Raw genomic sequence first — 25,455 nt, 5'->3', positions numbered from 1 at the left:
TGTGAAAGTTCATTCAGGGGTTTGCAGAAAAGATGTTTGTGTCCTTCAGGAACATCATCATCATTTAGAAACAAGCATCTGGAACACATTCAGTATTTTCAGGTGTTGAGTTAATGTAACTGTGAGTTCACCTGTCTGCTCACCTGTCACTCATCACTCCATCACCTGTCTCTCTCTCTCTCTCTCCTCCTGCAGGCAGAGCGCGTGAGGAGGAGGAGGAGGAGGAAGAAGAGGAGGAAGAGGAGGAAGAGGAGGAAGAGGAGGAAGAGGAGGAAGAGGAGGAAGAAGACAAATAGGAGGTGGAGGAGGAGGAGGAAGAGGAACAAGAAGAGGAGGAGAACGAAAAAGAGGAGGAGAAAGAAGAAAAAGCCGAGGAAGAAGAGGAGGAGGAGGAAGAAGAGGAGGATGGACGGGATGTACGCGCGCCAGAGCATCGTCTCGTGCAGCGAGCAGAACTGTAGCGCGCGCAGCCCGGAGAGCGTGGCGGTGCCTGCGGGACGCGCGTGGATCGTTAACGGCTCGGACGTGGATGCTCAGCGGCTCGTGGAGCTCCAGCTTCCCGCCTCCACCGCACCGACGGTCAGTCACTTTCCCGTTTATTCTCCAGAGGTGAGGAAAACAGCTGCTTCACACTTTGGCACTAACTCTAATCTAATAATGTCTTTTCAGCGACTAGTTTTCAGTGAGGAACAGAAGGTGATGATGGAATTCATCCACAGAAACTGTTTAATTCATCATGTAGATAATAATGTGACAGATGACAGAGTTTGTTTCAACTGATTTCTTTAAACACAGTGTAGATGTGACAGGAAACCTAATGAAATCAGGATCAGATTTATTTGTCATGTATGAGAACAACCTCCTGTGGATTTGACTCTGGTGAAATGTTCTTACACAGTTAAACAGATAATTAACAACAGAAGACTAGAAACTAGCAAAATGAACATAATGTGCATTTATAATTAAACTGTTCAAGACTCTAGTGCAACTGGAACAAGATGTGCAAGAGTGGAAAAAAACATTTAACTACTCTTAACTAATGCTACTGCTAATACTACTAATACTACCAATACTACTAACAATACTAATACTATTTATATGCTTTAACTGACCAGAGAACAATAGAGCATTTGTACAAAGATGCTTCAACAAACACGAATCAATAACGAACCGGTTGCTTATATAAATGAATCTTTTGGTGCATATAGATTATTAATGAGTAGCAATAAATAATCATAAATAACGTGGCACCTCCGGTCTGGAGACTTTGAAAAGCTTGAATTAAAATAACAAAGAATGAAAGAACCACTTTGGTTTCACGTCTAATTATCTATTGTGCAAATTCATGTTCATTTATTTAAAAAAGATTTATTTCAACGAGGTTTGTTTTCTCTCTGCTGTTAATTCACCTCGACGAGCTGAATGTCCAGGTGACATGTTACTGACCCACATTATCAATAACAGGAGCATACAGGCCATGGGCTGCTTATTGATCAGCTGACATGGCGCTTTAATGCCCTGCTTCACTATACAGAACAAGAACCACATAAAAAAAAACACCAGGAATAAATAAAACATAGAGTTTTAATCTCAGATTGATGGTTTGAATGTGAAAACAGGTTTTAATTTGAGCCTATGATGGTTTCTGAGCAAAATAAAATACATTCAAATGAAATGTATGTGGAGTTAACAGCTCTGCAGCATCAAATATTACCCAGATTTCTGCAGAATCTCCATATTTCTAACTGGAATTAAACCTGCATTTGTGTTGTTGTTGTCTTGCTGTGACAGAGGGCGAGAGACATAGAAGGAGAGAGAGAGCGAGAGTTACAGAGGCATGTGCTGACAGAACAGTTTGTCTCTAGGATGCATCAGAATTAAATGCATGAATGCAACTTCTCCCCTGCACGGCTGTTTGTGCGTTTGCATCAACACACACACACAGAAAAACACACACACACATGGCTGTAGAAATGTCCTCTCTCTTCTCTCCAACACCTCGGAGCTGCACGGGGCGTCACGGGTCAGAAAGGTCGTGTTTGTTTCCTCCTGCGGCGGCGAGGTTGTCGTGCTCCCCTGCAGATGTTCAGGTGATCAGCGGACGACTGACAACACATTTCTTCCTCCTGCTGGATCATGTTGCGTGTCTGCTATTGATTGTTGTATTTGCCGGCTGCTGCACATTGTTGGACAAACACATATTGACGTCTGTATTCAGAGCGTCCATCCATGCATCCTCCAACACTGTATTGATTCCCAGCCTGTGTTGGTTCCCAGCTGCCAATCGCGGTTCGCCCGCCTGCCAACTTTCCACTCAGTCATTTAAATGACAGCGAGTGGAACCACTGGCAGGTCCATGTGAAGCAGCTATTTTAAGACTGAATGTGTTTGAGGGCAACAAACTATTAGAGGGGAAATGTTTTTTACATAAGCTACAAAATACTCGAGTGAAACCAATTCTATGTGAGTCGGTATTTTATAAAAGCAGAATGAAACCTCCTCACACTTTCTTTTGGATTTCTGAATCCCCTGAGCTCAATTTAAAGTGAGAGCAGAGCCTCACATGTTCGGTTTGAACCCGGACACCCTCCCCTCTGCTTTCAGATTTGAGACATGATATTTTTCAACCACCAGATGGCGACAAAAAGCAGAATTTGGTTTCATTATTACATTAAAAGTCCAAATGCTTTGATACTAAATGGCTTCGAGTGAGTCGCATGAACTATAAATACAATTTTGATGACTTATCAGCTACAAAAAATGAGGTAAAATCTTCTGGATTGCCCCCTGGTGGCTTTCTGCACTATACATAATAAACCCTGCCTCCTCCACGTTAGCACATGGGACATGGACCACACAAAAAGAATGAGAACTCTGTCATTTGGATTTCAGTAGTTATTCATTAGTGATATGTGTTGCCAAATCATATTGATCACCCCCTGGTGGCAGGCTGGATTGACACCTGAGGTTTGAACCCAGTTCCACGTGGGATCCAGCTGATTGATGCAGGTCGATACAGGTTGATGGATGTGAACACGTGACATGTGTGCAAACAGGTCAGGTGTGTAGGTTAATGTGACACACTGTGGTCGGACGAGCGTGACGACGACCTGCAGGTGTCGGCCGCCGCCTCGACTCATGGAAATGACCTTGAACTGTCCTCATGATGATCAACAGGCTGATATCACTCTCAGGTCTGATGGAGTCCTGACACTGCTCGTCCTGCTTTTCTCCAAATTTAAATCATTCATGTGTCCGAGGTTTCATCTTCTATTTTTCCCTCCTGATGAAAGTTTGAATCTGTAAGAAAAGAGGGTGTGAACATTCTGCCTCCCTCAGTGACTGGAATTCACTTTGTGCGACTCAAAGGAGAAAAAAAACATGAAATTTGGAAACAGAGTCCGAACAACTTTCCTCTCACAGCCTCAGATAATAAACTCTCTGTCGGAATAAATTGACTTTCATTGAGCTGCTGTTACATTCATCTGCTCTGTATCGGGTTGTGGAACCCAGTCGTCCCCGTCACGTCGCTGCCGCTCACATTTGCTCTGGTGCTGATCCGCTGATCCAGCAGCTGTTTTTTCTTTTTAAACCCTCGGCCGACGTCCAGCGCCTCAGCTCGCTGTCGTGATGTTTGACACACGCCCGATCCTCGTCCGGCCTCCTCTGGCCTCGCGTCACATTCATCCACTGTTTTGTCTCCTGGTTTTATTTTACATGGCAGCCAATGAGGAAAGTCTCTGGCAACTGATAACGTGTGATGTCGTCTCCTAAATGTGAAGTGACAGAGTTTTTAAACAGTTTGTAGAATTCACGTGTGACGACTGAGTCATAATGAAACTCAGGAAAACAACAGAGAATCTATGGAGGAAATTAATTCACTCAGATACAGTTTGTTGGTCTCACTGCAAGTACTAGTACTACTACTACTACTACTACTACTACTCTTACTGCTACTACTATTACTATTACTACTACTACTACTATGACTAGTACTACAATGACTAATATCACATCTTTTTTGTAAATGGCAGTGACTCATATGTGATTCAAAATCATTAATCTATTTAAAATCTCAGGTCCGTGCCTGACTATTGATTTTCCCCTGTGTCTTTCCATAGACTCTAAATAAAGATGAATGACATGGCAGCTTTTATTAGTGAAACCAAAGCATCTTGATCGCCCCCTGGTGGCTGGCTGGATGTTCAGTTGTATCCATCAACACTCATTTAGGCTTCTTTCACATGGAAAAGAGATGTAAACATGTGTCCTTTACGTTTGCATGTTGTTGAACAATACAGCCACTAGAGGGCAGTGATCGCCCCCTGGTGGTTTGCTGCAGTATGGTTCATAAAACCCACCTCCTCCATGTTAACAGATAAGACCAAACCAAAAACTCAAAGTAGACGATTTAGGTAGTTCTCAAGTGTTTTCTGATCAATTTGGTTTAAATGAGTTAATTAATGATATAAAAACGGGCTGAGACGTGATGATTGACAGCTGAGACTGACTCCTGATTGGCCGAGCACACATGTCGGTGGGACCTCGATACTGTGGCTCCACGACCTAAAGCTCTGTCTCAACTTTCTCTGGCTCCTGCTGATGGTGACGGACTCGTTCACCGTCATTTATGGAAAACGACAGGACATATAAAGAGATATGAAGTGTTGTTGTTTAGTTCGGAGGATTTGTTTTCAGCTGGAGGCTGAAGCAGATCACGAAGCTCAGGAAATCATCTGTGGGAGAAAAAAACAAAACCATGTAAGGTGAAGGGAGTGAGAAGGAATGAAAACAGAGCGCAGGTATAAAGAGATGAAATGATAGCAGGAAATATGTGCAGCTAATATACAGTATATCACACACACACACACATGAACACACAGCGCGCAGGGATTTGAGGCCATAATGAGTTCACGTAACAAAGTTATAGAGTTTGATGTACGTGTGAGATAAATCCCAGGAGGTGAAGCTGAAGTCTGGATTTAAAGACTCGTTTCAAACAGGATTACTGACTAACTGCAGCTGGAGCAAGAAAAAGAGCTCGGATCTGTTTTACAGCCACTGGACCACAAACTGGATTCACTGGTTAAACAAGAGGAAAGTAGAGTATCTGAGTCCAGACGAGAATATTAATAACATTCTTGTGTTGTACATCACAAAATATACATCAGAATATAAGAGAGATATTGTATCACTTAGGGAACAAATGTCATAATTCATGTAAGAACAAGAACAGAATGGAAAAAGAGTAGAACAACAAAGAGGAAACAATTAATTTGATAGAACAAAATTAAAGGTATAGAAGTCAAATAAGTTTAATATTTTAAGAAATGCAGTGAAACAAAGTCTGTATGAGGAGATTCACAGAAACGTCAACACTAACTTTTCTGTTAAAAGAAAGATTTTAAAATCCAGGACTTGTTGTGTTTTCACATCGTTGTGTTGGTCCCAAGGATTTGAATAACTCTCCCACAACAGATCATTCCAACAAATCATCTGAAATAATAAATACATAAACTTTGAGATTTTAAGATGAATTTTGTTCCTCCAGTCAGACTTTCTTCATTTCTATGAAACTCAAAGTCTCTATTTCTCTTCTTAATGTCTCGAGCTGATGTCAGATCTGTTTTTATAACAGTCCACGCTGCTGCGTTCAAGAACACTTTGACAACCAGGAAATCTTAAGCTTCGCTGCCAGAAGTCTTCGCTGAGCTCCGCCGTCAGAAAGTCAAACAAATAAGCAAACACAGGCTGATGTGACGCTGATCCCGAAACATAAGCTGCTGAAGTTTCAACCAAACAGAGACACTGTCGGATGGAAGAGATAGAAATCAGATTCTAAAATCACGTTAATGCTGTTAAATGTTAAATAACACGGTGGAAAATGGCCACAGCTTTGGTTTTGTTTGGACCTGAGAGCCGCTGGTGCAGAGAGGTCGTGGGAACAAGTGGAAACCATCTTTTAAAACCTCTCTTCACGCTGGTAATCTGTAAATAATCCCCTCCGGACTCAACCTGCGTCCTTCAAACACCAAAGGATCCGCGTGTCATTAAAATCCAGAGCAATTACGAGAAAACCCCGAACGTGTTGACTCTTCTCTGCGGAGCGGAGCGGCGGGTTCACGGGTGGGTCGGGTTCAAAAGGCCCGATCGTGAACCTGTGTTGTTGCAGGTTTTATCTCTTAAAGAACAAAAGACTCTGCTGATAGTGACGATCAGGTTCATTTCTTCTTCAGCGTTGAACTCGACCAGCTGTGGTGTCCAGATGTTTCCAAGAGAAAATGAAAACTTTTCCTTATTTGTACGAAGTTTCAGTTTGAATCCCTGAGACTGAGCAAAGTTTTATTTTCAAATTAATCACCAAAGTTTATTCAAACCACATCTGAGAAAACTTTATTATTAAATTCTTTAGTCTTAATATGACTTATAGGACGTTATTAATTTGCAATTCTCTCATCAAGCCGTTAAACTGATTCATTTTGTCCTTTACGTTAATTATTTTTTTTCATGGCTTCGTACAGATTCACGTTATCTTCACATATTTATTCATATGATTTTGTGCTAGATTTGAAATTATTTTATCGTTGTTAATACACACAACACAATACAGAAATGTTATGCAGCCAGATGTGTGTGGTGTTGTGCGTATCTGCAGTGTGTTTGTCTGTTTGATTGTGTTGTGATTTATCTGCAGTGTCTAGGTCTGTGTGATTTTGTTGTGTGTATCTACAGTGTGTTTTCCTGTTTGATTGCGTTGTGTGTATCTGCAGTGTCTAGGTCTGTTTGATTTTGTTGTGTGTATCTGCAGTGTGTTTGCCTGTTTGATTGCGTTGTGTATATCTGCTGTGTGTTTTTCTGTTTGATGGCATTGTGTGTACCTGCAGCGTGATTGTCTGTTCGATTGCATCGTGGGTATCTGCAGGGTGTTTTTCTGTTTGATTGTGCTGTGTGTATCTGCAGTGTGTTTGTCTATTTGATTGCGTTGTGTGTCTCTGCAGCGTGTTTGTCTGTTTGATTGTGTCGTGCGTATCTGTTGTGTGTTTTTTTTTCAAATTGCTTATGTTTTGATTCTTTGTGAATTGTTTTCTAATGTTTCAATTCATTGAGGTTTCAAGGCCACTGTAGATTGACACAGACACACACACACACACATACACAAAAACAAACACACAAACACACAAGCAAACGTACACATAAGTGTTACATAATAAAAGCAAATGACGATGGAAAGAAAACAAAGGTGCCAGTGAGGTTGTTTGTTCGAGGCAACAAAGGGAACAGATGAGGAAGATGAAGTGATGAAGAGATGAACCATGTGTGTGTGTCTGTGTCATGTGTCAGAGTTAAGATACTTCACTGACCAGTCGACAAACGAGGACTCAAACCTGTTGCACCTGCTTTTTGTGTGAGTGTATTGATCAGTGTGAGGATCAGAGCCTGACCTGAATCACTTCTGTAATGACTGTTGCATAAGAGAAGAGACACACACACACACACACACACACACACACACACACACACACAGACACACTCACTCACAGGGTAGATGTCGATGGTTGTCATGTGATGCAGCGGTTCAGTTGGCTCTGGCGTGGGAAGGTTTCAAGGCTGACTGATGAAAAGAGGACACACACACACACACACACACACACACACACACACTCCACCACCTCTCTCTACTCAGCCACTGAATCGGATGTGAAAACGTGAACACGCTCCGTCTCACTGTTAAATCCGAAGCAGCCATGTTGATGATTTTCTTCTCCTGGTCTCAAAGTCACAGCTGTAACTCGTTAAAGCTCAGTATGATCATTTAATCCAGTGAAAGACAAACTGGTTCAGTTCCAGTGAAGCAGCGTTTTCTCTGGTTTGTTAAATCAGATATTATTTCGTATTATTCTTTAGTATGTATAGTAAAGTATTCTTTGATTCAATTAATGGTGTCTGTAGTTTCACTATAATACAAGCCATAAAAAAAAATGACAAACAAAATTTTAAAACATTTTTTATTTGAAGAACAAATTGTGAATAACACACACACACACACACAGATACACTTGTCTCTCTGTAGTTGTGGGGACACTTATTGACATTATACCTTCCCCAGTCCCTCAACCATCACAACCAAAACCCTAAACCTAAATCTAAACCTGATTCTAACCCTTAAAAACCAGGTCGTGCCCTCAAACAGCTCTTTTAAAAAGTGAGGACTTACCTCACATTGATGGTATTAAACCAAAATTGGCCCTGGTAACTTTGGGTAGACATGCGCACACACTCACACACACACACACACACACACACACACTCAGGATTTATGCCACATCAAGCCTATGATTTAAATTTTCTCCACAGATTTTCTTCTCAGTTTGACGTCGTCTGATCCTCTTATAATACATTGACTGCGCCTGTGTGTGTGTGTGTGTGTAGACTGCTCCACTTTGTGTATTTGTTTATGCCTATTTGTATCAGGATCATGCAGGAGTGTAAAGGTTACGTGGATGTGTGTGTTGTCCATGTATCAGCGTTGCTTCCATAAACCTCGTGACAGTTTACCTACAGTAACCGAGTGTGACCGAGTTCGTCCGAAAGGAAACTTTCTGCTTTTCCACACGTTCTCTCAAAATAACGGAACCTAAATGTTCTTATCGATCACGTTTCTCTGGCATTAAAGCAGCGGGGGGGGGGGGGGGGTTGACCCTCATCTCCACAGGACATGGGAGTGGTGCCAGGTCCGTTTCTGTCGATACTGCTCAATGATGCATTTGTCATTTGTTTCTGACGTTGTCTTTATTCGGAATAAGTCCCCACGCGTTAACTGTTCATTCATCTTGGTGCGTCCACTGAAAATTAACTACAGCCTTCAGATCTGGCCTTAAATGCTACGTATGAAAGAAATCAGTTAGATCCGTCGACGATGGTGGAGGCGAGATGTCCTCCTCCACAGCAGAGAGCAGGCTGTCATCTTGGTTTTCATGTTGAGCTGGTTACTGTCGAGTCTGCCACAAGGGGGCATCACAGACACTATCGGCTGCTGCAAACAAACAATATCTACAAAAAGGAAAGAGCCAGTGTGGACGTAGATTAATAGACAAATGTCTCTCTGTATTTAATGCTGCTGCAACACATCATAAAGATGGAAACCAGACAGAGAAGGTCTCCGCTTAGAAGGAAGCAGATTTACAGCAGGTCTACCGAGTTCAGCCGTTGGAGGACGGAGGGAGGACGGAGGGAGGAGGGAGGGAGGAGGGAGGATGGAGGGAGGATGGAGGGAGAGGAAGAAAGTTGTTTCTGATGAGCGGTGTTTATTTATTAAACTGACACCAACATAAAATCAAAACAAACTCAAATTGTCTCGCTCGCTCTCTGTCTCTCTCTCTGTCTCTCTCTCTCTCTCTCTCTCTCTCACTCTCTCTCTCTCTCTCTCTCTCTCTCTGTGTCTCTGCCTCTTTCTCTCTCCTCTTCCAGGGTTTCCCCCAGCACTATCTTGTTAAGGCGGCCGCCTTAACAAGACTAGGGCCCCGCCTTGACTACCAATGTATTGAAAAAAAAAAAAAAAAAAAAAAAAAGTTGAAAAAAAAAAAAAAAATGGCATTGATAATACTCAGGTAATACTGTTTACAACATTAGTCGTGCCAATAAAGTTATTTGAGTGTAATTGAGACGGCGACATCTGGTGGTTGAATATATTGTTGCATAGTCTATCATAGTCACCTGTCAATCTACCGCCAGTGACGTGCGGTGAGGTCAGTGAGTGGGTAGGCACTGAGTTCTGAAAGCCAGATTTCTCTAAACCTATATATTGTTAAATCAACAACAATAAACAACAAACAGGCACGCACGGCCGATTTCAAATAAGTTCCTCCCTTTCTTTCTTTCTTTCTCTCTCACTCACTCACTCACTCACACACACAGACGGGACGTATATGAAATGTCACGACGGTGACTTCAGGTTTGCCCGTAGCCTACTGTAGTTTGGTCTAAATGATTAAACATCGCATCCATCGACTTAACGGACCCGTCCCTCACACCGAGGGCAGAATAAACGTAAGGCAACAAGTCAAACCTTCGCCGATTCAAACTACCGGTACTACTTCTATTCAACTTAAAAATAAAAGACAGCATTCATCATTATGTAGGACTACAGCATAACTGATGGCAACTCCACTCCATAAACTTTATCTTAATAGATATAGTACCAGTAGCATATGCCCCATGGACCTGTCCAGCATCAGAATGTAACCATTTATCCACATTGCAGAGCTTAGGTTTGTCCGTCAGTAACAATGAAAACACAACTGCTCAATTGAATATAAAATGCAGAATGGATTGCACTCGGTATCAATTCATCCAACTTTATTATTAAATAAACCCCCAAAAAGTTTCTGACTCACCAATCTGACTCCCTGGCTGTAAATAGTTGAATTTGCCCTTTTATGTGCATACAAAAGTTAAGTGTATTGTCCATTATTTGTATTTAATTTGCACTGTTCTTTAATTTTATTTTGTAGTGTCTGCATGTTTTCCACAACATTTGTACCTACTGTTGTTTATTTATATTGAAATAAACAGTTGTTTATTTCATTCATGCGTACTGGCATCTTTGAGCAAAATACCCCCAAAAATTTTCGCCGCGCCGCTACGCGCCGCGCCAACAGCACCGCCACCTGCTTACCACCTTGACTGAGACATTTACTGGGGGAAACACTGTCTTCCATTAGTTTCTCTCCTGCTGCCTGTTGACTCCAGAGAGAGCTGATTGGCCAACTAACCCTGGCTCCCCTGGAGCTGCCCGGACGAGCTGCCTCCACACAGTGAAACGTTCGTTTGGTAAATGATGCACATTGATGAGGACAGGGCGTCAACCACAGATTGTCCCTCGGCTTCTTTCCTGAGACTAACTGCATCTCCGCTGGCTGCATAGCTAGATATACAATAACTATGGTGGCCATATTTCCTTGAGTTAAAGCCTGATTCTTTACAAATGGTTTCCCTTCGTTAGAATCTATGAGCTGCACCAGAAAACAAAGACCCCCCCCTCGTCATCTTCTGTCCAAACCTTAGACCACGAGCCTCGAGTTTGACCAACACAGCTTCACAAAGACATGATTACACATTAGAGTGACTGTGAAGGAGAAACACGCCTATAGAGCAGAGAAGGAAGTGATAATGTACAGTTGGGGAAAAATCTAATTATATCCGAGGAGATTCAGACACAACTGTAATTACAGTGTGAGAGTAATGTGGGTCAGCTGCTCCTCACAAAGGTACACGGTGTAATCGTGTTACATAATTTAAACAGTAATGTATTCCTGCCAGCTGGAAACACTGATCCACTTTATATCCAGTTCACTTTTCTTCGGTTTCTGACGCCCACACAATGCAAGTAATGATGCATTCACTGCATGTTGGCACGAGAGGGAAAAAATGATTTTATACGACGTGATAAAATAAACGTTATCACTACAGTTTCACACATGTTACATAGTCATGTCTGGTTGTTATCAAGCTCACCGGTTGCTTCCAGCGATGAAGCCAGGAATCAAATTTCCAGGCTCCAAAATATTCGCTTCCATCAGAAGTATTGAGCGTTAATAAGGTTGGACGATATGACAGCGGGAAAAAGTGAAACCTAATTGCCCCCTTGTGGCTGCAGCATAGATCATCTTGATATTGAAAGTGTTGTCAGTCATTATATAGGCTACAAACCACTATGTATATAAAGATGGACTAACACGGTGGTCATGAGTAAATAATCTGCTTTGTTTGTCTGAATTAACCAGATAATTATCTCTAATCTTAGAAAACCCAGATTTAGTTATTCTGAGTTAATGAGATAATAAAGTCGTTAATTAAGATAAACAAGGATTTTGTTTGTCTTAATTTATCGGTTTGTTATGTCCTCGTGTTACTTCTTGTTATGTTTTTACTTTTCCGGGAATTGAGTATAGTAGTGATAATTAAGTTAAAAACAGTGTGAGTGCAGGATTCCTTCCCCCCCCGACCTGAACGTCTCTGAGATTCTGTGGGTGCATCCTCTTCACGCTGAGTGCACGACCCAAACATCTCTGACCCTGAAGTGATGAGCAGGAGGAGAGCAAAGAGTCTGAGCTGCAGCACAAAGTGTTTTCAAGCTGAGAGATCTGACAAAGGTGGAGGAGCGGTCACTCTGCTGCTGAAACTTTAGCACGAAACACAATTCGTTTTATTTTTTCATGTTCACGAAATGAGAAAAGAGTCGTTACCATCTGACTTTTATAGCAGTGGTGCAAAACCTTTTTAACCTTACTGTGCTTTTCAGTTTCATAGTGTTGCTTTAACCCCTTATTACCGTCATACAGATGCTAAATTAAGTGGAGATTGTTAATTTCAATATAGCATATACATTAGATATAAAATTAAGGTATGAGGCAAATTAGCGACATTAGGCATAATGGGGCATAACCTTAATTTACAGATTCTCTGGTATGTAGATTATTATATTGATGCTGCTTTTGATTGAAATTGAGTAACAACATATGTTTTCTGTACAATCATTGCTGTTCCATCATCACAGTATTTCAAATACAGCTTAATACCTCAAAATAACTGCTGCACAGTCCCAAGGGACTAGTATATATTTCCCACTCCGACCACTAGATAGCAGCAGAGTGCTTCCAATACCTTCCTAGGAATGTGTAGTATTTGCACCATCAGGCAAAATCGTCACCTCGGCAGCATTAAGACCGGAATGGGGTTTGAGGCAAATTCGCGAAATGCGTCTACAAGGGGTTAACAAAGAGGACATTTTATTTCTTACTTTTAACCAAAACCAAGATTTTACCCCAAACCTTCAACAAGTCGCTATTGTTGCCCGAAACCAACAGACGGGACTGAGTGACTGAGAATAACAGTTTATCAACATATGTCAGTATCCAAAACTGCTACCAACCTATCCCAGAAGTCATTGGGACAATATTAATTTGCTATGAGGAAGGCCAAACTGCATCTACTCTAAGTATCTGACATAGAATAAACCGCTTCATTTCAGTTCAGCCTTTATTGGTCCTCCAAAGGATGAGACCCATGAATTGGAACACAGCTTATATAATGTTATATGTAGTAATAGCTACATATCGACCTCTTGGCATGTAAACACAGCATTTTACTGATGATGAGCAAACATCACCACCACCTTTAAGAAACCATGTTCAGCTATAGAGAAAGATTTACGTATAGCCCCTTTAACTGAATCCCGATAACGTGACTGTGTGACCATGCGTGAGAAATAGAGTTTCACACACACACACAAACACATTCATACGCTGCATCTATGTTCAGTGTCTTGCCCATGGACACTTCACCATGTGGCTTGGGACTGAGATCTAATCGCCGACCTTCTGGTTAGAGAACAGCCGCTCTAGCCCCTGAGCCACAGGCACCCTAAAGAGAATACATAACACACACACATACACAAACACAAACGCACACACTTCGCCCACAGACATGTTTGTTGCTCCTTAATTCAACGTGATAAAACAAGCGTAATGAGAAAAAACAACCTTTCAGTAAAGTCACAGACCTAATTTACATGTGAAGCTGAACATGTCTCACTTCTCATTAGTCAGTAATTAGCTTGTGTTCAGAGACGCAGGCGATTACATCCCAACAAGGAATTCACACATGGGCCTCGTGAAGCTCACACACGTTTAAATTAACTTCTTCTACCGTCAGCATTGCTCTTTTATAGATTTTATTTGTAAAAGATCCAAACTGCTTTCACGTGATGTTGCATTTAAAGAGCGTCAGTGTAGAAATGGCAGGTTTGGAGCAAGACGTATTAAACCTCCTCCTTCCTGTCATCTGGGTGTTTGACAGTCTGCAGAGATCCATGTGAGTGAAGAGGATTTTTTGATTCGTCTTCAGGTGGAAACTATTCCTCCTGCAAAGATATATCATTGGCCTCATCAGACTTCTGTCACTCTGAGGTCACAGGGTCATCAGCCCCTCACATGGTCCTTAAGGACTCAGCTGAGGCATCAGGCAGCAGTGACAGCCGACATGCATCCGTCAGCATCGTCCCGTCCTCAGAGCCGAAAGCTCCTTGAATGTGACAGTAGCCGCGTCGCCGTCTCTCTGAGTCCACTTCACCTGTCTCTTAAAGGACACAACCTGTCAGTCCTCAGCTGTCTACAAGACATCGTCTCTTTCTGACGGTTCCGAGGCACCAATCACAATTCAAACAAAGTTTACGCAAATTCACAACAATCATCAGATGGGACTTTTGTGACCTGAAAAATTCCAGCGCAGACACCAATTTGATAAATTGTCCAAAAGACTTGTTTTATGTCTGTAAGACCCAGAAGAAAAGCAGAGGACAGAGGAGGAACGAGGTGAAAAGCTGTTGTCTGGATCCTTCAGGGATGTGAGCGGAGGAGACAGACTGCTTCTAATGATCAGACAGATCCTCCTCGAGTCAAACGCAGCAGTGGTGGTTGCAGTTGAAATGCTGAATCCTTTGTGACAGGCCGCGCTGCCCGAGTTAATGTGCTGAGAGATTTGTGACCTCGCGGCCAAAAGAAAATACACAAAAACAGTCACGGCTAACGTGATGGAAAACATTCGGATAATGAATTTTTCTCACTAAAACTCAAAAAGGCTTCATGACCTACTTTTGATACTAGATTTAATTATTAATAACTAGTATAAAGTCCAACCAGTTAATCAATTTGTTGATAAGAGTCTATCGATATGAGCCTCTCGCAGCCATTTTAAGAATCTACAACTCTGTTTGCCGATATGAAAACTATTTTCAGTTTCATGGAATAAACACTGAAGATGTATGCAAAAAATGAAATAATATTTTTTAGTTTAGTCTATGTCCCATCTGCTAACATATCATACAGACTCGTGGCTTCTACAGGAAAATATAACATCATTTTAGAGTCTCATAGCTTGTGCTGAGTCTACCGTGGATGGTTAAAATATTAACCCCTTAATGCCTGAGGTAATTTCCAGTTATATAAAAAAAAAAAAAAATTGTATTTTTGGCTGTCATACAGATGCTAAATTAATTGGAGATTGTTAATTTCAATACAGCATATACAATAGATAATAAATTTAGGTATGAGGCAAATTAGCGACATTCGTCCACAAGGGGTTAAGGGTGAAAATCAAAATCTCTATTCTGAAAATGAATGTGATTCTTACTTGTTTCACACTGTTGAGCTCTATACTGCAGCCAGTCACCAGGGGGCCGTTAGTTTATTCTGTTCTTATCGTTGATACCATAACAATAAATGTCCCAAATCAAATGTTTCTGCCTGAAACACAGGTCCAGTAGACAGATGAATAGAACTGGTCCCAAACTGGGATTTAATAAAGACAAATCGTCATGAACAGGATTCGAACCTGTGCGGGGAAACCCCATTGGATTTCGAGTCCAACGCCTTAACCTCTCGGCCACCATGACACTTATAGTGCTGTCACTGCTGTTATGGTGATGAAGTTGCACTGGTCTAGTCTATTGATTGTTTATTGATGAACCGACTCTCACACCAGACCATTGTGATGTGTGAGTTTTGTGCTGATTCACGCTGTCAAGGCTGCGTCCAGGTGGACGTGTCCTTGAACGTATTCGTCGCCTGCTGCCTCAGCGTCACTGTCAGCTGTCACAACATGCCCGACTCCATCACTGTCAACACGTCCTTCACTCGTCTCTCTCTTCTTTTTTCTTCCTCTCAGCGCTGACTGTCAAGATCTGAGCACAAGACTCTCAAACACACATTTAAACCAAATCACTCTGGATGTGACTCGTGTGTTCAACATTTGATCTTGTTTCACGGGTCGGCGCAGGAGACGTGAAGCATTAACATCACAGGAGAGCTCGCATCCATCCGAATCCACGGGACGCTGCGCTCTGATTGGCTGGATGGGGCGCGTTAAGTTGTTTGTCTTGATTTTAATCACAGCTGTCAGGAACATTAATTGTGCCATTTACAGTAACCAAACTGTGGAACCATGGCAGCAAGCAGAGAAACATTTATACGACTTGAGCTTGAGTTCTCATTCCTGATGTACACCCCCCCCCCCCCCCCCCACAGAGTGATGTTCATGGTTAACCTGCAGCGAGGGAGATAAAATCCTTCAATTAAAACTCACCAAGGAATAAAATACAATCTAATAATATAACAGATAAGACGTTTTGGAAATAACAGAGCGTGCTGATAGAGAAACTGATTTGAGTCGTGTTCCTGATTCTGCAGCTTCAGAGTTTGAAGTGTTTTAAAGGAACTGACTCAGATGTTTGTTCTCACATACAGCTTCAGTGTGGGTGGAGAGCTCATGCAGGTGTGCAGGATGGAAACCAGGGTGCATTCGGTTTTTTTAAACAATTCTTATGAAAACTCCAGTCATATTAAAGTGGCTGATCCTCTGAGTGACCCCCCCGTCTCTGATTAAATGTGCCTGATGATTTCAGAAGTGTTCAGAGGGCGGCGGAGGAATTAATGCTGTTAACGTGGCAACGGGGAGACGGGGTGAAGAGATGTGAGACGTGAGGAGAGGAGGCTCATTAGAGACATTAGACTTAAAAAGGAATTAAAGCTGGTGGTTGGTGATTAGTGGAATTAATGTGAATGTGACAGTTTCTTCAGTATGGAACAATAATGCTGTTGATATAAAGTTTAGGCAAATTCCTAAAACAGCAATCAGTCTTCCATGGCAGCAGGTTCAAGCTTTAAACCCAAACTTTGTCTTCATCTGAATAATTACACAATGCTATATTTGACATATATACTTTATCTATCATTTAAATCGAGGAATATCCACAGTGGTAGTAAACATTTGCATGGTAACAGCAAGCTCAACCAATCAGAGAAGTCGCTGAGGATTAGTACAGTGCTTCTCCTCAGAATTGCCAATAAAACATGTTTTTCTTAAAATGAAGTTGAAAACATACAGACCTGGGGCTTCTACGGGAAAATTTTAAAATCATAGATTGTGCTGAGTCTGCCTTGGGGCCTTGGGTTGAAAATCAAAATCTCTATTCTGAAGAATAATGGGATTTATACTTGTTTCACACTGTTGAGCTCATTATTGCAGCCAGTCAACAGGGTGCCGTTACTACTTAAGTTAACTGTCCTGTTAACTGAAGGAACTCAACATTTTTCAAATCAAAGCTTTCTGCCTGAAACACACAGCAATAATAGTCCAGTAGACGGATGAATGGAACTTGTCCCAAACTGTGATTTAGTGTAAGACAAATCGTCATGAACAGGATACGAACCTGTGCGGGGAAACCCCATTGGATTTCGAGCCCAACGCCTTAACCTCTCGGCCACCATGACACATGCATTGTTATAATCGCTGTCATGATGATGAAGGTACACTGGTCTATTGATTTGATGGATTGTTTTCTGAACTATGTTGACATTGGACTTAATATAAAAGTTGCTAAGTCTGAGTTCAGTCTGAGAAAATGTTTGTTTAACTGAAGGTTTGTTTTTTCGAGCAGGAAACACAACTCACAGAATCGACAATTTGACATGTAATTCTCTGCTTTGTCCCCCAGGTGGCAATGGTGCCCAAGTACTCGTACCCCTATCCCACCGTGGACGTTCCCGACCACGCCCACTACACCATTGGCTCTGTCATCCTCGCCATTGGCATCACGGGCATGGTGGGAAACTTCCTGGTCATTTACGCCTTCAGCAGGTAGGACGGCCTCCTCGAAATGGATCAGTTTAAATTCAAGGTCGATTTTGTATCTTTCCTATATTGTTCAATATTGAGATGAGTATGAAAAACAAGCCAAAAAACGTTGATTCTCAATCGAATATGGACAGAACTAATGATACGCGGACTCACTATTCGTTTGAACATATTCAAATATGGTGTCGCAATTGTCCAGTCTTCACGGCTTTGCTGGTTAGCCTCTTCCATGTTCGTATCAAAACAACGTAACATTGCTAGCTTACTTTAGGTCAAGATGAAAGTGAGCGCCCTCTGCTGGATCATGAAAACAAGTAATCGACATAAGTCATTTACATTGTGTATGCCTTTACGATGTTTTCCAAATGAATTACACTCATATCAACAAAGGTCGTAATTATCAGAAAACAGTTCAGTTTTGTTTAAAAAAAAGTTTTGCTCTTTGAAAGGTCTGCACAGGTCGACACTTCTCAGTTCAGTATATTTGCTGGAGCTGAAATAAAAGGAGCGTGGCTGACAGGAGGATCTTTGCCTTAGCTCGATGCTTGAAGTGGAAATAATTGACCAGAGCTGCAGTTTCTCCACCTGGAGACTCAGAGGAAGGTCTGGTGGGATGTGATGGACTGTCACGTTTCTCATTAAGAAGCAGACGGAGCATTAATCAGAGTCGAGGGTGACGAGTCTCCTCCTGCTGTGATAAGCAGAGGATTAGGAACCCGTAACGATTCATCGACCACACAGTCTGACTTTTGTCTTTCATCACAGCACAGACAAACGTCTTTATCTGAAACACAGAGTGGCCACTTCTCCCGACTCTTTTGAAGAAGCTTCAGCACTTAAAGACGAGTTCGATCCACTTATCGATCAGAGCATTTGTGGGGCAGGTATTGATCCTTCGTTAGAATCAGACCATGATTGATGTTCCATTGATCATGGGGGTAATTGTACGACTGAAGCTGCTCTGAGTGATTTTTCCATGGAGGCTCTTTGCCTCTAAAATAGACGTCATGTATCAGTTGTCAGGTCGGTTCCATGGGGTCATCAAAAACCATATGTCACTTCAACCTGAGGTTAATGTGGCAGTTCTTTGGGTTTAATTTGGTCTGAATGAGACAAGAAGAAAAATACGACTTTTGATGTGATGTCAAAGACGGATGTGTAGCTGAAGTTAACATGCTCACCAGCCAACTACAGCTCGGCCTGATTCCTAATGCTACTCTGAACCCCAGGAGGTGACAGCTCGTCACTGTAGCGTCCAGTTTGTGCTCGGTCCAACATGAGTGTAGTTTCCTAATGTTTACAACAGACACGAGTTCTACAACATATGAATTCAACAGCTGGACAATTTGTACACGATGACCCTTTAAAGAAAAACATCTTCAGATAGATAGATAAATAGATGCTTTATTGATCACAAGATAAATTTAGAAAACATTCAAAGATCAACAATGCAAATGATGAGGCATGCCTCCACCGATAGTTTATTGAGGCACTGCTGGGATTTGAACCCAGGATCTCCTGTTTACAAGACAGGTGCTTTGACCAGCTAAGCCACAGCGCCTCTGTCTAAATGTTTGTTTTGCAAGAAATTCACTTGGACCAAGATATTCTGCCAATTTACACACTTGCCATCTATTGCACATGTTCTGCACATGTAACGCAGCAGAACTCAGACCTTTTCAAACATGTGGATTTGTATAAAAACCCAGCATCGGTTGTGTTTACTCATGTGTGTGTGTGTGTGTGTGTGTGTGTGTGTGCGTGTGTGTGTGTCTGCTGCAGGAGTCGCAGCCTGAGGACACCGGCCAATATGTTCATCATTAACCTGGCGATCACAGACCTGCTGATGTGCATCACTCAGACGCCGACCTTCTTCACCACCAGCATGCACAAGAGGTGGATCTTCGGAGAGAAAGGTACCTGACTGCACTCACTCTCAGGACATCACAGATAAAAAGTTTAGCTTGCTCCGTGACCCATAGGCTATAATGGAGGAGAAAGGGTTTAGATGTTCATGCGTCCTCTTCTTAAATGAGATTTGAGGCTGATTCATCGTCCAGATGAAATGTTCCACCTGTAGATTACACAGCGAATTTGAACCAGAGGCCAGTCTGCACTTTCAAAACCAGAAATAATACATTTAAGTGTATTTTACAGGAGCTGGAGTGTTTTGGGAACTGCAGCCATTTAAAAGAAATATAAGATTTATTATGTGGCTTAAATATCTGTCTCTCCTCTGCTTTTCAAAACATGTCTTAACTGAGTAAAGTATAAATCGACCATGATCCTCACCTTCCTCTTCTCTCACTTTCTGCTTTCACTCTTTCAGATCAGTTTTTCATTTCTAGGCCTTAGAGTGAGAATTTATTGAATTTCAGCTCAGACAGAAGAAGCGATGTGTTTGCATTGGAGTGAATCCTCTTCGCTCTGAGGTCATTTTAATATGATGGCTCGCCGGGTTTTTAATTCCCCAAAGTGGACAGAGAAGAAAGAGCGGGACGAGCAGAGCCGGAGCAGAATGTTTTTTATCAGATGAATTTAAAGTGAGACACTGATGTGAAATAAATCACATATAAGAACACGATGAAGAGTCCAACCGATTTATCAACCGATATCCGAATTACACATATATCACATATCTGCGCTTATGTTGGCAGATAAGAAAACTTCTATTTTACAGAACAAACTGTGCAGAAAATATGTTATAATGTTTGTTTTCTTTGTTCATGTTCTATATATATTTCTTTGTATTTGTGTTTTATTTTTAGTTATTCATTGTCATCATGACATCACGTGGCCCAACATTTGTTAAACACACATGTAGCAGCTTCTCTGACCGACATTTCTTACACTCGCTAGAAGTTGTTGACCAATCAGAGCAGAGATGGTCAGCCGGCCAATCAGAGCACACCGGGCTATGAGGAGGGGGGGTCCTAAAGAAACATGAGCCAAAACCAAGTGTTTGAGACAGAGGCTGAAAAGAGGAGCTGCAGCGAAGGACAGTTTGAGAACAGTGATGTGTTTTCTGAACATTAGAGCACGTAAACATTTTACAGTCATAACACTAATTGAAATTATCAACCTGCGTATGAGCAGAATATGTCTCCTTTAAATTTTTTACATCCTATTATCGGTATAAGCCCCCAAAACCCACATCTGTCTGGCGCTCGTCTCCTCTCTTTTCCCTCGTTTAATCCTTCCTTGCAGGTTTAATTCTCTCAGAAGTGTTTCATTGAGTGAACGTCGGCCTTTCAGACCTTGATGAACTGTGCTAGTCTCTAACCAAGCCCTTTAAAGTGCAGAGTATTGATCTGTTCATTAATCCACAGTTTTACTGCTGGGACCTCGTTATATCTTTTCTACTGGTTGTGATTAACGTTTCTTCGAGGACTGGAGTCTAAATACTCCACACAAGCTCAGATTGAGTTTTGTAAAACGTGATGTCTTCATCCTCATGCCTCCGTCTGCAGGCTGCGAGCTGTACGCCTTTTGCGGCGCCCTCTTTGGAATCTGCTCCATGATCACGCTGACGGTGATCGCCATCGACCGCTACTTCGTCATCACGAGGCCTCTGACCTCCATTGGCGTCTTGTCACGGAAGCGGGCCCTCATCGTACTTGGGGCTGCATGGCTCTATTCTTTGGGCTGGAGCCTGCCGCCATTCTTTGGCTGGAGTGAGGACACACACACATACACACACACACACACACATATTACATATTCTGTTATTCAGTTACAGTTACTAGTTACTTCTGTCTCTGTCTCTGTCTCGTCTGTAAGGCGCCTATGTCCCGGAGGGTCTGATGACTTCCTGTTCCTGGGACTACATGACCTTTACGCCGTCGGTGCGAGCGTACACCATGCTACTTTTCATCTTCGTCTTCTTCCTGCCGCTCTTCATCATCATCTACTGCTACTTCTTCATCTTCCGTGCCATACGCAACACAAACCAGTCAGTGTTTGTGTGTGTGTGTTATTTCTGTCCTGTGTTCTAATTAAAAAAATTAAGGTTATGGTGATCCTAAATGTAAATGTAAGTGTGTGTATGTGTGCGTGTGCGTGTGTTTGTGTGTGTGTGTGTGTGTCTGCGTGTGCAGGGCCGTGGGGAAGTTTCACGGCAGCACTCACAGTCACAGCAGCGGTCGTGACTCGGTGAAGAGTTTCCATCGGTTGCAGAACGAGTGGAAGATGGCGAAGGTCGCCCTGATCGTCATCCTGCTCTACGTCATCTCATGGTCGCCGTACTCCGCCGCTGCCCTCACCGCTTTCTTCGGGTAAAACGCGACACACAGGCTGATGCAAGACAAGTCAAATGAAATCCCTCTTACATTTTAAAACAGTTATCCTATTTGTTGCCAATGAGTTTCGGAACTTGGTGACAAAAGCCCCAGATAGAAGCCTAGGACGACGGGAATAAGATGCTGAAGTTCAGAGGCACATGTTCGACCATCACAAGTACATCTCGCTGAGTTTGTTCTGTTTCCTGCTGCAGATACGCCGACATGTTGACTCCCTACATGCACTCTGTGCCCGCCATCATCGCCAAGGCCTCCGCCATCCACAACCCCATCATCTACGCCATTACACATCCTAAGTACAGGTAACACACTGAGTGAAGGTTACATCTCACTGTGTGAGTTGTGATTGGCAGCTTCGAATGGCAACAAATAATCTAACTACCCAATTTCCTTCCAACATAATTTTCTCAGGTGTATTTATGCTAGAAAAATATTTAGTTAAGAGAGAAAATCAATTTTATGGGCCTGTAAATTTGAATTTGTTTCTAAACAAACTATTGTTTATGTCTAATAAACTAGAAAGTCTAGAAAATACAGAAATTATAAACGCTTATAACCATTTTCCTGAGTGGACCCTCCTCACTATTAAAACTACTAAAAACGTTCAATATTCGACTTTTTTCTCTTTTCCTCTAAATACCCACACTTCACATCCTTTAAGAAGACTGAATGTTAAAGCATCAGTTGGACTCACCGCATATTTGACTGGTGCCTTAAACACGACCGCAGCTCAGTGAGCCGCCGCCGCTGCTCATCCAGGATCGATCCAATCAGAGAGAGCCCCACTGCTTTAAGTGCTCTACAACGTCCGGCTCCAACTAATCACTGCTCAGTTAACCTGAATGTTAACTGAGCTGCAAAGGAGACACCCCCCCCCCCCCCCCCCCCCCCCACACACACACACACACAGGAGATTTAATGGTTTAATGCAGGACACCTGACCTTGAATGTTAAGAGATTTGAAAGCTGCAGGATCAAAAGAAGAAGGCTTATATAACTGTTTTATACAACGACATCATGCTTCTAGTCGCTGGAGACGACTCGACAAGTAGAGGAATGAACTTTGATGATGAGCTCGTTATTGATAACGTTATTAATTAATAAGTAAACAGCAATTTATACACGATGGCTTTACTTGGAATTTATGCCTCTGTGAAGATCAACACAATTGCATCTCATCAACCCATTCAGACCATGAAAATACTGAAAGTTATAATAGAGACATAGATAAAATAGTTCACATGTCAGAGTAAGTGTGTGTTCCACGCTCCAGGCTCTAGATGGATAGAACTGTCCTGTGATGCCTTGTTCACCAGGCGGAAGATGCCCTCTGCCTATGTGGTTGAGCAGCTCGTGTATAGGGGGTTGGATACAACAGTGTGATTGACAGCTGGTGCCCTCAATGGGTACAGGTGGCAGGTGTAAGTGGGTGTGCACTGTCCTTGTGCTCCCAGTCAGGCTCCATCACCCGAATCTCTAAATATGGTTCATACTGGTTTCAAAATCAAAATGGCGCTCCACAAGATGTCGAACAGGGGCTTCAGAACAGCATCTCACAAACCAACAGGTGATGTTGCATCTCTATCTCTCTCTCTCTCTCTCTCTCTCTCTCTCTCTCTCTCTCTCCAGGGTTGCGCTGGCTAAGTACATCCCGTTCCTCGGTGTCTTGCTCTGCGTTCATCCTCGCGACATCCGCTCGTCCAGCAGCAGCTTTGTGTCGACGCGTCGCTCCACAGTGACCAGCCAGACGTCCGACATCAGCAGCCACTTCAGACAGCACAGCATCGGCAAGGTCCGCCTCTCCTCCGTGTCCGACAGCGAATCGGTAAGCTCCTACCTGTTCGAGCTGTGAAAGCATGTTCAGTGATCTACAACCGAGGGAGAGGAGGTACTCAGGTGTGTGTCTGTGTGTTTTTCCATGCAGGGTATGACAGACACCGAGGCTGATCTGTCCAGTATGGGCTCCAGACCAGCCAGCCGCCAGGTCTCCTGTGAAATCAGCAGAGACACCACCGAACTGCCCGACTTCACACCCTCGTCCAGCTTCAAGTCCAAGTTGAAGAGCAACGACTCGGGCATCTTCGAGAAGGTAAACCCCTCCTACCTGTCAATCAATTCCCTCGATTGAGTCGTTGATCTCTCGTCTCAAGAATGGTACAAACATAGACTGTAAATAATGATGGGCGAAATGACAACTCCCAAAAGTGAAGCCAAATCATCTTGTATGCAGTAAATATCATAAACCCCATCTCCTCCATGTAAGCAGATGGGACGTGGATCAAACTAAATAAATCAAAGTTAGGACTGAGAGGTCATGATTGACAGCTCATCCCCCATCCAGGATAATTTAGCCTCTCAGATGCAGGAAACTTTAACGGGAGGAATAAGAGACGCGTTGTCCATCTTTACAGTTGATGTTTCAAATGCTAGTCAGAGAGACAGTTTGTCAAGAGGATTGACGGGTGCTGGGTTTACTGGGAACTGGACGGGGAAGTGTGTAACAACTTATATTGAAAGGTTTAAATCTTGTATCCGACTTTTTGCTGAGTTTGTCCTGGTCGACCTTCAGACAGCGTGAAAACAGAAGGAGAAGGATTAGACAGCAGATCTCCACAGCGGGACCCTCACAGACTGTGTCAGGAGGCCTTTTACCCGTCATGCAGATTATTAACGTAACACTCAGTCAGGGAAGAGGATGTGAGGGGTCACCTGAGGAGGATTCTGGGTCATTTTGTGGGTTGGTTGAGGCAGTGAAAGCGTATCTGTTAATCTGCTGCTCTTTTTTTTTAACTCTTTAATCTGCTCAATGCGTTTTTTAGCTCAGACCAGAAAATCCTCTTTTAGATCATAATCATTGACTGAATTCTGACATTTCATTTTAAAGGCATAAAATATGATTTAGTAATACTGCACTTTCTCTGTGTGATGGTAGGTGTTCTTCAGGAGGATGTTTATCATTATGAGCTTATATATTTTAATTTTTTTTATTGTCTAGTCCTACGACACAGATTTCTCACAGACAGGAGTCGGTGAACGCAGCAGCGTCCCAAATGTGAGTATTCGACAGCAGCCTGAATTATTAGAAACAATATCAAATCAAGACACAGATTTTGACATGACAGCTCCTAGAACTGAAGCCAGAACATCTGGATTGCCCCCTGGTGGCTGGCTGCAGTAAAATCCAATCCATCTAATCGTTGGTGCTTTAACAATTGCATTTTCCTGTGTCACAGAGTGGAGATTACGCAGACGGACACTTGATAAGAGGCACGCTCACTCGAATCCCGAGCATCGTCGTCACCTCAGAGACCAGCCCCTTCCTTCCCATTGGACGGAATGGTTCACGCAACGCCCGCACCAAAACAAACAACTACAACAACAACAGCAACAGGGGGGAAGGGCCCGGGTAGACTAACTCCAGCAGTCAATCACCTGCAGCCACCTCATCAGCTCACGTCCAGTCAGA

The 25,455-nt window shown here is 42.6% G+C and overlaps 1 protein-coding gene and 3 non-coding genes across 4 annotated transcripts; 1 reads left to right on the top strand and 3 right to left on the bottom strand.

Moving 5' to 3' along the window:
• Positions 1 to 519: 519 nt before the first annotated feature.
• LOC128453890 (melanopsin-A-like) lies at positions 520 to 25,399 on the top strand. Its single transcript, XM_053437007.1, has 12 exons — positions 520 to 579; positions 17,552 to 17,694; positions 19,474 to 19,607; positions 21,162 to 21,365; positions 21,472 to 21,643; positions 21,789 to 21,965; positions 22,184 to 22,291; positions 23,619 to 23,814; positions 23,914 to 24,078; positions 24,156 to 24,158; positions 24,985 to 25,041; positions 25,223 to 25,399. The coding sequence occupies exons 2-12, from the start codon at positions 17,558 to 17,560 to the stop codon at positions 25,397 to 25,399; spliced, it is 1,530 nt and encodes a 509-aa protein (XP_053292982.1). The 5' UTR covers positions 520 to 579; positions 17,552 to 17,557.
• Positions 15,370 to 15,451, bottom strand: trnas-cga (transfer RNA serine (anticodon CGA)). The gene has a single exon. It is a non-coding gene; the product is annotated as a tRNA-Ser (tRNA).
• trnas-cga (transfer RNA serine (anticodon CGA)) lies at positions 17,246 to 17,327 on the bottom strand. Its single transcript has one exon. It is a non-coding gene; the product is annotated as a tRNA-Ser (tRNA).
• trnat-ugu (transfer RNA threonine (anticodon UGU)) lies at positions 19,179 to 19,252 on the bottom strand. The gene has a single exon. It is a non-coding gene; the product is annotated as a tRNA-Thr (tRNA).
• Positions 25,400 to 25,455: the final 56 nt, after the last annotated feature.

This window comes from Pleuronectes platessa, chromosome 12 (genome assembly GCF_947347685.1).
Source record: "Pleuronectes platessa chromosome 12, fPlePla1.1, whole genome shotgun sequence".
Lineage (NCBI taxonomy): Eukaryota > Metazoa > Chordata > Actinopteri > Pleuronectiformes > Pleuronectidae > Pleuronectes > Pleuronectes platessa.
Note: the sequence above shows the minus strand (reverse complement) of the source record. Positions and strands in the feature narration are given on the sequence as shown.

Excerpts from the sequence above, each read along its gene's own strand:
- LOC128453890 (XM_053437007.1), top strand. The coding sequence starts at position 17,558 with ATGGTGCCCAAGTACTCGTACCCCTATCCCACCGTGGACGTTCCCGAC. Across the intron at positions 17,695-19,473 it reads GTCATTTACGCCTTCAGCAG|GAGTCGCAGCCTGAGGACAC; the intron begins GTAGGACGGCCT and ends TGTCTGCTGCAG. Across the intron at positions 21,644-21,788 it reads GCCATACGCAACACAAACCA|GGCCGTGGGGAAGTTTCACG; the intron begins GTCAGTGTTTGT and ends CTGCGTGTGCAG.